Source organism: Genypterus blacodes, unplaced genomic scaffold (genome assembly GCF_046128005.1).
Source record: "Genypterus blacodes isolate CSIRO-AG114 ecotype Tasmania unplaced genomic scaffold, CSIRO-AGI_Gbla_v1 ptg000021l_1, whole genome shotgun sequence".
In the NCBI taxonomy this organism is placed as follows: Eukaryota; Metazoa; Chordata; class Actinopteri; order Ophidiiformes; family Ophidiidae; genus Genypterus; species Genypterus blacodes.
The window spans coordinates 4,374,390-4,388,600 of NW_027466834.1; the positions used below are offsets into that span (position 1 = coordinate 4,374,390).

A 14,211-nucleotide genomic window follows, 5' to 3' on the forward strand; every position below is an offset into this window, starting at 1 on the left:
TGATATTGATGGTGTATTTGACCGGGTTGTTATCAAAGAAGGGCTGTCTGTCGGCTGTGATCAGCATGTCACCACCTCCTGGATGCCTCCTGTAATGTCCTCACCAGGAGGTGATGACATGCTGATCACAGCTGGCAGACAGCCCTTCTTTGATAAAACCACGGTCAAACAGGCCATCAAAATCAGCTAACATTCATTATGCTGCACTTTTGAAATCTTTTAGCCTAAATTTGGGATTTTGTTTCTTGCTTTGCTCATGTTTATTACATTTTATATTTTTGTTCCTATTCCTAAATTCATTTTTTTCTGAGCTGTGCTGTGCTGAGTTGTATAATCCATCTCTCCATTCTCTTCTTTGAATCACCATATAGAAATATTCCTGACCTCTCAGTTAAATCTTATCTGCACACAATAACACATCAACAAACTACAATATCAAAATGTGCATTAAAATTATCGTTTCGTGAAACAAAATACCAAAATAGGCACATGGGTGTTTGCTTTTCTTGTACTTTGTCTTTTTTTTGTCAGTTTATTGAAACAAACCCCAAAATGTTTAAATGTTGTTCACCCTCCAGGATATGTTCAGCCTTTCCTAAAAGCTTGGTCTCCTTTCCAGCTTCCTCTTGAGTTCAACAAAATACTCTTGTTCTAGGTCATCTTGTGGAACCAAAACATGAAACACATGGAATTCATATAAACCCTTTGAGACTTTGACATCTATACAAACTGAATTTTACCATAGAGGCTTTCAACAGGATTAAATGGAAATATCTGTTTGAGTTCTTTGCAAAATCTGGGATGGGTGAAAGATATCTCAAACGCTTGAAGCTCCTATATTCAGACTGGGCAGCTGAGATAGTAACAAACAACCTGATATCCTGACCCTTTAATCTACACAGAGGCAGGCAACAAGGCTGCCCCCAATGCCCCCCCACCCCCTCTCTTCTACCTGTCAACCACTGGCTCTGCTGTGAAAAGGATTGGAACATTCTGTCTCTCTCTTCGCAGATGATTTTATATTTCTGTTCAATTTGAAAATACTATCCCATCACCTGTTAGTTGAATCAAACACTTCTTGGGGAATCCATTTATAATTCCTAATCTGTCATGGCCCATATCACTGCCCTTGCTCATGGCCACCTATATCCCTGTATTCATAAAGGAGGATGCAAACTCCTGTCAGTACACCACCACGTTATTAATCCCCAAGCATCTTGTAGCTCACAGAAGACAAAAAACACAACAGATAATAAATACAAAAGAAGCATGGAAAAGAACTAAAAACACATTAAAACACATTAAAAGACTCTAAAACGACTAAAAGAAGTGACACAGTTTTATAACTGCACATTAGAATGTACACATGAATGTAAACTTGAGTTTTTCATTTTGTGTTTCTTAGAATCAATATAAAGGAAAAGCTACTCAGTACTGTTGTACAGTATGTGTGACAAACGCTTCTGTCCCAAGAAGTGACACATCTATGCTGCAGAGGGCAATGATGTGCCACAACAGATAATAAATTAAAGGTACAATTCCTGTGAGTGAGAAGAGTCCAGCAGTGTTCAACATGGTCATCATACAAGACATACAAGCACAGAGGAGGAGGAAACACTGTTTAGAGACACAACACTGTTTATATATTTATAAACTTTTAGTTTACTTTGAAAACAGAGAGTGTATATTTTGTAAACTCTGGTTAGCCTCATCTATGCATTATGCCTCTATTCCAACTTAATCATAAAAAGAGGGCGGAGGTTAATTGAATTTCTTATTTATTTGTTTGTTGTATTTGTGACAGAATGGAGGGATTCAATTACTTTTATTTGTTTTTCTTTGGGAGATTTAAGCGGAATCTTGATCTGAAATCCCCCTTGTGCCTTGCGAATCGTCTTAACGCGGTAACGTAAATAAAGAATGCAGCTTTATGAAGACCGGATCACCGAAAGAGAACAAAAACGGTTACTGTCTCCAAACTATGGATCACAAACGAATTATTCCAACGTCAACCTGAGGAGGGCAGCAGTACGCAGCCGATACGTGAAGCCTGCCTAATCATCAAAGAAGAAGAAGCTCACACACCGAGCGGAAGTGTATTCCAGCCGTCATTGTGTGGCTGTTAGCTATTTATCCTGACTACAAAATGCCGGAGTTAGCGGTGGAAAACGTGGTGGTTCATCCATTGGTGCTGCTTAGCGTAGTCGATCATTTTAACAGGTTAGTAACTTTAGTTTTGTTGATTTTATAATTTACTAACGTTACCAATTTAATGGTCTGCGAGCTGTTTAGGTTAGGGTGCTGCAAAGCTAAGCTAATGTTAGCGCTGCTGAGTCAGAGCCCATAGAGCAGGAATGGCCAGGCTAGTTAGCATGCTAAATGTGTTTAGTTCGTCATCCAGACATTGTTAGAAAGTAGCAGTATGTGTACATTTAAAGAATACGTTTCATTTTTATCATCCATGTCATCATAGGATAAACAGTTTGACACTTATTCATTAGCTCAGCATACTGTAGCTAACCACTTGAGCTGTGATGGATCGATCGTGTAGTTTTGAGGCAACGATTTATAGAACAATAATACTTACTAAATCAACTCATGCGGTTCATATGTCTGTTAAATCTTTTTAGAATAGGGAAAGTTGGCAATCAGAAGCGAGTGGTCGGTGTCCTCCTGGGGTCGTGGCAGAAGAAAGTTCTTGACGTCTCCAACAGCTTTGCTGGTGAGTGTCAGTCTGCACGGTGTCGCTATGATACTGTTGTTTTAGTATTTTACTGTCTAACGTCACTGAAGTTAGTTATGTTGACACAGATGTACTGTCAAACATGATGTAACTGTCCATTTTCTTTTTCCAGTGCCGTTTGATGAGGATGACAGGGATGACTCGGTGTGGTTTCTGGACCACGACTACCTGGAGAACATGTATGGCATGTTCAAGAAAGTCAATGGTAAGACAACGTCAGACTGTAGGCTGTATGGGAAGGGGATTTGCTTTTGTGCGTCATCTCTGAATTGTTCGTTCTGAATCGATCTCTTCCTCCGTGTCCAGCCAGAGAAAGGATAGTGGGGTGGTACCACACAGGACCCAAACTACACAAGAATGACATCGCCATCAATGAACTCATCAAGCAGTACTGCACAAATTCAGTGAGTTTAGTTATTTTCATGTTTAATGCCATATGAAAACATGTTGCACTACTTTCAAACATGCTTTTTAACAACATATCCTTGGTTTGCTTCCTGCTAGGTGTTAGTCATCATAGATGTGAAGCCCAAAGACCTGGGCCTGCCCACTGAAGCCTACATCTCTGTGGAGGAAATCCATGATGTAGGTGAACCAGGAACACTGGGGATACTGAATAATGACTTAGCAGTGCAAAAAATAAAGTTTCTTGGTCCAGGCTCATACACTCGGGAAGTGGAATGTGAATTGTTGTCTTAACGGCCGTTGTTGATTTGTAGGATGGCACTCCAACGTCCAAGACATTTGAACATGTCACCAGTGAGATTGGAGCTGAGGAAGCTGAGGAAGTGGGAGTGGAACACCTGCTGAGGTACACAGCAAAACACACACACACACACACACACACACACACACACACACACACACACACACACACACACACACACACACACAGAGAGAGAGAGTCACACTCGTCTCCAAAATGAATACAAATAAAGACAAAGACGCTGAGTGTATTTCTCTGCTGAATGGTTCCTACAGAGACATTAAGGACACCACAGTGGGAACTCTGTCACAGCGCATCACAAACCAGGTGCATGGCCTGAAAGGACTCAACTCCAAGCTGCTGGAGATCCGCTCCTACCTGGAGAGAGTGACGGCAGGCAAGCTGCCCATCAACCACCAGATCATCTACCAGCTGCAGGACGTCTTCAACCTCCTGCCAGACGTCAATCTACTGGTAGGTCCACAGTAAATACACTGCAGAAATCTGTGTCTTTGGAGTTGATCAGATATTCATGTAGTGTTCTAGTTTAGTTACTTAATTGGTTTTGAGAGGATCGTTATGGCCACAGACTACAGGGTCTGCAAGTAGGTCACGACCGTTGTGTTCTTTGATGACAGTCAATTACAAATACAGTGGTGACGACCTAATGCCCAAGAGCAGTAAGAGATTGAAAATGTTAAATCCACTCAGTATGGAGACTCTAAATGAGTGAAATGTTTTTAAACCAGGTTTCATTGCCCACTATTTGAATTTCAATTAATGAAATGAAGTCATTAAAAAGGGAAGTGGAGAGGAGATGAGTGTTTTCTGTAGGCGTTGACATGCAGCTCACACACTTTGATTCAGTGAATGTTTTCTGTGTGCCCACATATTAAACAGAATATAAATGAATATGAGAAACCTTTATGCAGGGTGTGGAACGCTTTCCCCTCAAAATATGATGATATCATTACAAACACACTTGCCTCCAACTGAAAAACAAGTTCTAGTTTTATCCACTGGAGGGCAAACTGGGTCACAGCTCAAATGCCACCAGAATATCACCTAACAAAGCAGTCATAGATCAATAACTTCCTGACTTGATTCGTTTAAGATGATCCTATTTGTTGATGTATTTTTAAATCAACTTGATAAAGCAATTGAGTTATTCCAAAATAATTCTTAGTTACAATCCTACAATGTAAAATGACGTAAACCCCCAGGTGCTGAAGATTATTCACTTCATCTTTGTTTGTTTTCATAATTTACTGTCGACCACGTAGTTGGATTACTTTCCTGGTTGCTAAATATCACTTTTTCTCTGCAGGACTTCACAAAAGCCTTCTACCTGAAGACCAACGATCAGATGCTGGTGGTCTACCTGGCCTCGCTCATCCGCTCGGTGGTGGCTCTGCACAACCTGATCAACAACAAGATCTCCAACCGAGACGCCGAAAAGAAGGAGGGACAGGAGAAGGAGGAGGGCAAGAAAGAGAAGAAGGATGACAAGGAGAAAAAAGACGACAAGGAAAAGGAGAAGGAGAAAGGGGACAGCGGCAAGAAAGATGACAAGAAGAAGAAATGAGCGTCTGTTCTTTAAGGTCCTCTCTCAAAAATCGTCTCCTCCTCGTGTCGACGCTGCTCTACTTTCAGCCCGGGCGTCAGGGCTCCGCATGTGGGTCTCGGGCTAAAAGTAGAGCTCTATATGAGGAAGAGCGTCATTTGAGATTTGGCCCGGTGGCCTCGAGTGGCACTCAGAGACTGTCGTGATCACACCCAGACTGAGACGATGTTTGCCTCCTCGCTGGTCTGAACTATGAGGACGCGCTCGCTCCGCTTTCATAGTTGTTGTTGTACAAAACCCAGTCTTGCTTTTTTTTGTAAGATGGAGAAAAATAATGTTTTTTTTCTGTATCATTCATTAAATTGGGGTCATTAAAGTGTTTTTGTTTTGCAGTTTGCTCTGTTTTGTTCCTATTCCTAACTTAAAGTGACTCGACTTGAAAGCCAGCAGGTAAGTTAGTGGATGATAGACATGCATGAGGAGTAGGACTGACATGTTAGTTTGTTATTGTTAAATAGATTAATGAACTTTCACTAGGTGGATCATTTAGTATAAGCTACAAATAAGCAGAAGTTCAGAGGCCAACTTGTTATAGTAGTAATAATAAATAACAGAAAACCAGCTGATACTCACTTTTGATTGGCCTTTTTGAATGGATGAATACTTAAACTGTAGTCTATTTTTAAATTGGTCAGTGATTCAGGGGTAGTTTCCAGAGCATCTCAACAGAGGGCAGTAAACCCTACACCCAAACAAACTCGTGTGTGTGTCACTTGGCAATGTTGCGTCGCGTAAATACACGTAATCCTCTGTCACGATCCCTGGATGCAGTAGGATAGAGGAAGGTGACGCAATCAGCGCTATGAAGTCACCTAATGACCGCACTCTGCGTGGAGCCCGGTTGTTGGTGTGTTATCCGAGATAACCTCACTGTACCCCGCGTTATTTTTAAAACTGCGTCACATCGGTCTCGTCTGAGCTGATGCATCGTTGCAGTCATCACAGTAGTAGGAGCTGTTATCCAACCTAGCGCGTCTCCAAGCGGGCAAATCAGATTACTCGGCAGGTAAACTGGATTCTGACGTAAGGGCTTTAACACCGCGCAGGAGCAGCAGCGGCGGCAGCGGACGCGGACTATCAGCATTGAGTCCAGTCCTGTCGGTCCAGACCAACATCTCATCGTGTGTCTGTCTCCGAGGAGCAGAGCATGACAACTCAGTCACACCTCAGCCACTGAACGGGAAGGAGCACCGGGAACATGGCTTCGTATCTGCAGGTGAGTGTCTCATCTCTGCCCGGGTTTAGGTGGTGAACTTGCTGGGGTGTGGTTTGGCTCTGCGCCGCTTGGGCCCGTTCGCACACAGCGGTGTTTCCATGCAGCTTCATACAAATAGTATTACATGGTGTGTGTGTTCCCGTACGAGTCGCCTATGTGTGCGCGCGCGTGTGTGTGTGTTAGGAGGGGAACAAACAGGTGGTTGAGTGGCTCCGTGTGTTGTCAGGGTGAGAGGACTTTGTGGCTTCACTTTGATTGCACGTGTTTTCTGTTGGCTCCGAATCGTCTTAGCGCAAACTTGGAGACGTGTCGCCCTGTTTCAGATCGCTGATGATGAGAAAGGCCACGAGCTGGACCTGTTCTGCATCCCCAGACACTATGAGAACGACCTGGAGAGGGTGATCATCCCGCATGGACTCATCATGGACAGGTAGAGACACCAGCACATAACAAACAAACACAAGACAATGCTGCACACTGGCCTCCCTCTATGTCCTGATTACACCTTGGACACACACACACGCACACACACACACACACACACACACACACACGAAAGCACTGCAGTAGTGAAACATTTCATTTGCTTGACAAATCACTGTAGCTAAGCAACGCCCTTGTAGCTGTAATTTGAATAAGTATTGAGGAGGGAGGGGCCTGCATGCTGAGCAATTATGTTTAAGTGCAGTGTCATGGCTGTGCTCCAAGTCCATATGAAGTGTATTAACATTTGATGGTGTAATGCATCGATCTCTCCCTTCTCTCTTTCCCCTCTCATCTGTTCCCTCATCTCACGGTCCAGGACGGAGCGTCTGGCCAGAGACATCATGCGGGACATGGGCGGACATCACATCGTAGCTCTGTGCGTCCTGAAAGGGGGCTACAAGTTCTTTGGGGACCTGATGGACTACATTAAAGTGCTGAACCACAACAGTGATAAATCAGTCCCTCTGACTGTAGACTTCATTAGGGTGAAGAGCTACTGTGTAAGCTGCCTCTGGCTTCATCCTACAACTGTACAATGTCCTCCAGTGTAAATCATACTGTAACCGTGCTGAGGTGTCCTCTTCTTTTTGTTTCCCTTAGAATGATAAGTCCACTAACAACGTCAAAGTCATAGGAGGGGACGAGCTGTCCAATCTCTCTGGCAAGGTTTGAGCTTGACAGACAAATACTACAACTCCACCTTTCTAAGTATAACTGTCATGAGTACTCGCTCGCCGTCTGCCACCTTCTGATTCATGGTTCTTTCTTTATTGTCTCTGCAGAATGTTTTGATAGTTGAGGTAAGACATTTTTTTATTGATACAACTCTTATTGATGTACAGATTATGATTCATGTTGATTTGTTGCATTATTAGACTGTGATGTAGCGGTTCAGTTTGAATGTTCAGTTCAGGGTTTATGCGACTGTTTTCTTCCACATGCTACATGCTATGTAAACAGGATATTGTGGAGACGGGAAGGACCATGCAGACGCTGCTCTCCCTGCTGAGTGAATGTAATCCCAAAATGGTTAAAGTTGTGAGGTAGGTAACTATAATGCACATTCACAGTCCATCAGAATAAATAACGCTGCTCTTAGCTTAATGGACACTTGTGTTGTGATGTGATGGCAGCTTAAGAGTTAATCTGCTGCTTTATGGATGTAGCTGCTTCATACTGGAAATGTATTGGAGCCAAAGCGTGCAGGTTTCTGTAAAGTGGAGTATTTGTTTCATTCTGCTTAGTTGACGGTGTTCAGAGAAGAATCAGAGCAGGCTTTTTGTGCTATTTATGCATTTATTGGTTTATTTTCAACGTATTATCATATATCTTGATCACCTACAGTCAAAATGCCCTTTAGCCAGGGCTGCAATTGTAAATGGCGGGTTCTCAAGTGACACATCCAAGCCCCAGTAATGGATCACTACTTGCTGTAGGTGTGCACTCTGGTTCTAACCTTACATCCATACACACAGGAAGCCTGATCTCCAACAAAGGGTTCAGTGTGCCTGCGGTGTGGAGCAGGTGTGCCCAGATAATCAAAGCCATCTGTCCCTATTAAAAAGGTTGTGCAGGCAGCAGGTTGATTCCTTCCGTTTGTTTAATTGGAGAAGTCTTGTGCTTCTCTTTCCTCTGCTCTTCGTCATCTGCTCTGCCAATCCAGCCTTCTGGTGAAGAGGACTCCAAGGAGTTCGGGATACAGACCAGATTGTGAGTGCATATTCACTCATTTTACCCTCCATATTATCAGTCTTAGCATGGGTTAGTGCGCATTTAATGCCTGCCTTTCACATGTTTCTGGGGCTTTGCACGGATGATGAAATGTTATTTAACAGAGCTGTTTTCCATGAGAGATTAACATTTATTTCTGGCAAAAAGTCCAACCAAATGTAGCCGAGCACGGCACTTAGGTGCTAATGCAGGCCCGAGATGTCCACGGCCTCCCGCTGTGTGTGTTATTACGTAATGCTTTTAGGTTGGAGCTGGGCTAATCTCTTTAAGATTCCCCCTCAAGGACAGCTGTTAGTGTAAGCCTTTTGACTTTCTGCCTCACAGCGCTGCCAATTTGAGTACTAATCTCACACACGTAAAAGAGTACTCTTCCTTCTCTTCCACGCAGACGGCATCTCATTTCCTCACTTGGTCTCATTTTTAGCTCAGCCCGTAGTCCCCATAGAGATGCCTGCAAATTTAACTTCCACTGCGTTAGATTGGATGTGTGTTTTGACTCTGACTCACACTTCTATTCCTTTAAACAGACATTGGGTTTGAGGTGCCAGACGCCTTCCTGGTCGGCTATGCTCTGGACTACAACGAGTACTTCAGAGATCTCAGCGTGAGTCTACTGCAGCTGTACCTTATCCTAGTTTTTAAAAGATAGGACTACATATTGTAAAACCATGTTCGCATTAGCTTTTGACTGGTACTTGTTAAGATTCATGTAGTTTACAAGGGCGTGAGCGTCTGTAGAGTCATGCTGCATGTGTGAGTCACTGTCCTGCTGTTCTGTCTTTGATCTATTCCACAGCACATCTGTATCTTGAACGATGAAGCCAGGGAGAAGTACAAAGTGTGAGGGGATGAGAGCCATCGAGGGGACGAGTGAATGAAGACTAGGACCACTGTGATGACTCTCCTTTACTTTACCCTTTTCAATCTAATTTATTTTTCTACTTAAGAATCCACAAAATGTGAACTTGTGGGTCATGTCGTAGTTAAAGAAGAACATTTATTTCTCCCTGTTTAATAACCAGAATGAGTTTCTGTATGTATATTATGGATATTTTTGGTTGTCCCAATTTATTTATTCATTTGTGTGTGAATAGGCGTTTTGACTGTAAATCAAAGTTTTATCTTGGAGGTTTGAACAGAATATTGTCTTTAATTTAAGTCTCAGTCTACGGCACTGTTAACTTTATGTTCAACGAGCTGTCAAACGTAAGCCTTCAAGTTTGTATGTTTTGTTTCACCTTGCAGTGCTCATCTATCCTCATAATGCCATGAAATGACTGACTTGGAATGTACTGTAACAATGTTTTATTTCAAATCTGTTTTCAACAAATTCCTGTTTACAGCAATACAAATCCTATTACATCCTACAACTAAAGTCTTTTATTGTACTTCGTGTTATGTCCACTAGAGGGAGTGATGAAGCGCTTTCTAATTCGACTCGAGACAAGCTTTTACTGTAATGTTGCCTTCACGGTTGCTCCTACGTGCTGTAATATTTGACATCCCATATAACACACAGCGTTTACACAGCGCGGACAGGGAAGAAAGAGCATATAATACAAGCTACAAGGGTAATTTGATAAATTCTGAGCCTTGCACATGTCACTGCAATCGCCTCTTTTCACTTCTCCCCGCCTGTCACCTGTATGTTCATCATAACTACGTATTTATCTTAATTATTATGTTGCTGGCAATGCTGCATGAGGCTAATGTAATCAGTGGCACCAGGTGCAGTCCCATCACCTGCTCACAGATCAGGTGTTGAGTTGAGAAAGCTAGCTCAGCATGGCAGTCAGATGGTTGGAAGGACATGGCATGACTCACCAGTTATATTCCCATGGTCAGTAAAAATTTGCATGTCTGAGTCACACAGGGTGCAGTGATTATTGACAATTATCAGCTGGGCTTAGTATTTCTGGGATAGAATACACAATCAGCCGCAGTGTGTGTGTGTCTTATTTCTGGATCATAGTTTGGACATTCATATATTAATGAATATTATTAAAATCCACATGTATTACATTAACACTAATTCATGTGATACATTCATTCATATATCCACGCTGTACTCCTTCAATCTTATAGTTCAGACACGTGCATACTGGTTTGATTTGAAGTTATGCTATACTTTGGCCCTGTTTCTGTATGTAGATGTATGTAGAATTGTGATTAAAGTTTTAATTGGGCCCCCAGATGCACCACTAACCACTACTGGTGAAGTATAGTTTCCTATCTTGGTTGTCGTGTGTGACATCACAGTTTTATATTAGTTATTTTATTCATCAAGTGCATGATTATATTCAACTGTAATAAAATTGACAAGATATATCAAGGAAAGCAGAACAGTACTGGTTTCTATTGTGGTCCTTGTTGATGAATGAATTAACATTGAGCCTGAAACAACTAATGCTAAAACATGAACAGGCAGGAACTGTACATTATCGTTAATTTAAAATGTTCCTTTTGTAGTTAGAAGAAGCGCATTGCTGTTTATTTATTATTGGTTATTTACCAAAGGTTACAACAGAGGACTGGTGGGGCCGTGGTGCTACACACTCCGACACAGTAGGTGGCGCTGGTATGCATTGGTTGTAATCTGCCACTGACCAGTAGAAGAAGAAGCTACTGCAACCTGTGAGTGTTCTCCGTGTTGTGGATTTGTTGACATACTGTTTCGTGTCATTCACATGTTTCGGCGCTTTTTATAGTAACGCTGATGGGAAAGATGCCCAACGGCACCGACACTTTGGAAACTGCACAAATTAGAGTGAGGAGGTAGCTCAACTGTTAGCTTTTGCTGCTACGTAGCGCTTTGTGCAATGTTCAACAAAGTTATTAGACAACTAAAGAGACCACATATTGGAACCATAGTCACACTGGCGACAAAGGGAACCAGGAACAGTGTCTGAAAACCTCGGTCTCTGTGTGGATCAGCATTACGTGTATGTTTTGAACATTTCTCTCTTAACATTTACACCAATCAGCCAATAACATGAGCAGAATAGAAGAAATCGTGGCCATTTTACAGACACACGACTTTGGGAAGCAGCCCCCCAGTGTGGCGTCGCTCACTAAAGCCTCAGTGCTGATTCCTCTGTTTGTGAGGGAGGGAGAGCTGTACACCCTGATGACCCTGCGCTCCATGCAGGTAACTCCAATCAATCTACCAGAAATGGGATCTGCTGAGTGAACTCAATCGACCTCTGACCTTTATTGTTGTGTGCAGCTGAGGACCGGTGCGGGTGAGGTGTGTTTCCCCGGTGGGAAGCAGGACCCTGCTGACAGAGATGAGGTGGACACGGCTCTGAGGGAGGCAGAGGAGGAGATAGGTCTATCACCTGACCACGTCCAGGTGGTCTGTAGGCTGATACCCATCATCAATAAGGTGCAGTCAGGGAAATAATCTGCTTTAAAGTGAAAATTTTTATGAAATTAGTGGGAATTACATCTTAATGAAGTCACCAGCACGTTTTTTTTTGTAGTGGTACTGCAGTCTGAAGAATGGACCCTTATGGAACTACAGAACACAATCCATGAATACGTCGAAAAGCTTTAGCTAGACTAAGTTTTGTAAGTTACCAATATGTTCATCCTCACCTCAGTGTTTTCCTATGACAGTTTAACCTAATTGTCTGTATGTTTCATGGATTGCCATCCTGTAGTAATGTCCTTCTCACATCAGTTTACTGCCAGTGAGATGTCGCCCCGTGACATGGATGAGCTGAGAGAATGTTGTGGAGTTATACATGCAGGGCGTCGTAAGGAAACGCTCTATTATGAGAAAACTAATTCTTAAGATGCCTCATAACTTTGACTGGGATCCATAAGGGTCCATTTAAAGGCATACAGACCGGATATGTGAATGCTAAAATGCTCCAACTTACAAATAAACACCTTAACTAGTTGGACAGAATTCCCCTGGAAATCATACATTCTGTAAAATCAGCAGAGTATCACTACAGGTGGCTGGGATACTGTTGGTGTCTCTGTGTCTCACCTCTGTCCCACCTGTTTGTACTAACAGAGGGGCCTGCTGGTGACCCCGGTGGTTGGCTTCATAGACGAGTCCTTTTGTCCCTGTCCAAACCCAGATGAGGTCAGTGCTGTGTTCGCCGTCCCTCTGGACCTCTTCACCAGCAAGGAGCAGCATTCCTTCGCCCACAGTGTTGCCGGGATGCAGGTACCACTGCACTCCTTCCATTACACGGACCCCGATTCACACGCCTCGTATAACATATTTGGTCTAACTGCCATGTTTGCCATAATGGTTGCCGTCCTTGCTCTCCAGAAAAAGCCAGAGTATGAAGTTGGTTTTGCCCCAGAGGATATATTTTCATATTTCCAGAGGAATCTAGAGAGAAGATTGAGTAAATTATAACAAGCTGTATTTTCCCAATGTTAAGTGTGTCGGGCTACAACTACTGACTATAACCATGACTACAATAATGTAAGTAAGATGTAAAGAGAAGTACTTTTAATATTTATCAAGCAGTTCAAAAGCTAAATGAGATTAAATCTACAAAATTGGAGTTATTCACCTTTGAGAGGGTAAATATTTACATATGAAGTGTCTGATATATTGTATGTACCCAGTTCTGTAAATTGTAAATGAGTTTTCTGTATTGTGGGTGAATGAGGAGTATTACTAATATATTTGTTTAAAAGTGATTGCCGTTTGACAAACTTTATTTCACCTAGAGGACAAATGAAGCAAAGGAGGCATTGGAAATTTTATTAATTCATTTAATGTAGCAGCAGGATTACAGATATAAACAGAAGAGTATACAAACGTCCAGACCAAGGCAAAGTACGTTAATAATAGTTCAGATGTATGATAACACACTGGGGTTTGACCTTTCTCCCTACTGCAGGATCTTAAGGCTAGATACTGAAGCTCAAGCTACACAGAACGGATACAACAGAACTATCTGTCGGGAGAATGTGAAAATATAAAGCCGACCAGGAAACGTGAGTTAACTGGTCACACACAAGATAACGGCTCACACTATTGGCAAATAACAGTTAATTTATCATGGTTGCTCCTCTTGATCTCAAGCATTTCACAGCAACAATAGTAATGTTGAAGCACATCAAACGAGAAATCTCTCCATAAAACAACAATCTCCACTGTCTCATCCCTTTAACCTCACATGTACAAATCTCAAAAAGGCATGGAAAACATATTGAAACTATATATAACACAACAAACAAGTTTGACAGTCCACTGGTGTCGCTGCACAGTATTATGTTGAGAGTAATCACACTGATATCTTGTCATGGATTTCCAGGGAGAACATGTTAACATTAAATATACTGGTATGGGCTTGTGGTTATGCTTGTGTTTCATGAATAAACAGCAGTCATAATTTTCATGACGCTAAACAGTCCTTGAAAGTAACAAGACAAGAACGCCGGATAGCAGAGACACATAAGGGACGCCAAGTAAGCACAGCAGAGTTATTTTTCAGTTATCAAGGCACACATGTTTTTTTTTCTTCTTTTGAAAACATCACAACTGATAATTCCAAATACCCCTGCAGTATATTTCACATTTAAATATACACGGATATTCATTTACATAATTGAAAGGATGAAACCAATGATGTATAAAGATTCAATAACCGTTTTTTCGGGATGAGGAGGAACCGCGGCGCAATGAAACCGCTGGACATGAAATATGAAAAACACGCCACAATCCAAAACAG

At 42.2% G+C, this 14,211-nt stretch overlaps 3 protein-coding genes across 5 annotated transcripts; all 3 read left to right on the forward strand.

Annotated features, from left to right (window-relative positions):
• Positions 1-2,070: 2,070 nt before the first annotated feature.
• psmd7 (proteasome 26S subunit, non-ATPase 7) lies at positions 2,071-5,405 on the forward strand. The gene is made up of 8 exons (XM_076142358.1): positions 2,071-2,220; positions 2,631-2,722; positions 2,856-2,948; positions 3,050-3,147; positions 3,248-3,328; positions 3,463-3,554; positions 3,725-3,923; positions 4,777-5,405. Exons 1-8 carry the CDS (start codon positions 2,147-2,149, stop codon positions 5,032-5,034), a joined length of 987 nt encoding a protein of 328 aa, XP_075998473.1. The 5' UTR covers positions 2,071-2,146; the 3' UTR covers positions 5,035-5,405.
• Positions 5,406-5,743: 338 nt separating this feature from the next.
• Positions 5,744-10,793, forward strand: hprt1l (hypoxanthine phosphoribosyltransferase 1, like). 3 transcript variants are annotated; one of them, XM_076142360.1, is made up of 9 exons: positions 5,744-6,289; positions 6,613-6,719; positions 7,092-7,275; positions 7,376-7,441; positions 7,558-7,575; positions 7,736-7,818; positions 8,439-8,485; positions 9,034-9,110; positions 9,303-10,793. In XM_076142360.1, exons 1-9 carry the CDS (start codon positions 6,272-6,274, stop codon positions 9,348-9,350), a joined length of 648 nt encoding a protein of 215 aa, XP_075998475.1. In that variant the 5' UTR covers positions 5,744-6,271; the 3' UTR covers positions 9,351-10,793. The 3 variants fall into 3 exon arrangements, with proteins under 3 accessions (XP_075998475.1, XP_075998474.1, XP_075998476.1); XM_076142359.1 differs by lacking the exon at positions 9,303-10,793 and having other exon boundaries at positions 8,251-8,485; positions 9,034-9,092; XM_076142361.1 differs by lacking the exon at positions 9,303-10,793 and having other exon boundaries at positions 8,341-8,485; positions 9,034-9,092.
• A 330-nt stretch (positions 10,794-11,123) lies between these two features.
• Positions 11,124-13,829, forward strand: nudt7 (nudix (nucleoside diphosphate linked moiety X)-type motif 7). Its single transcript, XM_076141878.1, has 4 exons — positions 11,124-11,140; positions 11,491-11,654; positions 11,733-11,891; positions 12,531-13,829. The coding sequence occupies exons 2-4, from the start codon at positions 11,499-11,501 to the stop codon at positions 12,882-12,884; spliced, it is 669 nt and encodes a 222-aa protein (XP_075997993.1). The 5' UTR covers positions 11,124-11,140; positions 11,491-11,498; the 3' UTR covers positions 12,885-13,829.
• Positions 13,830-14,211: the final 382 nt, after the last annotated feature.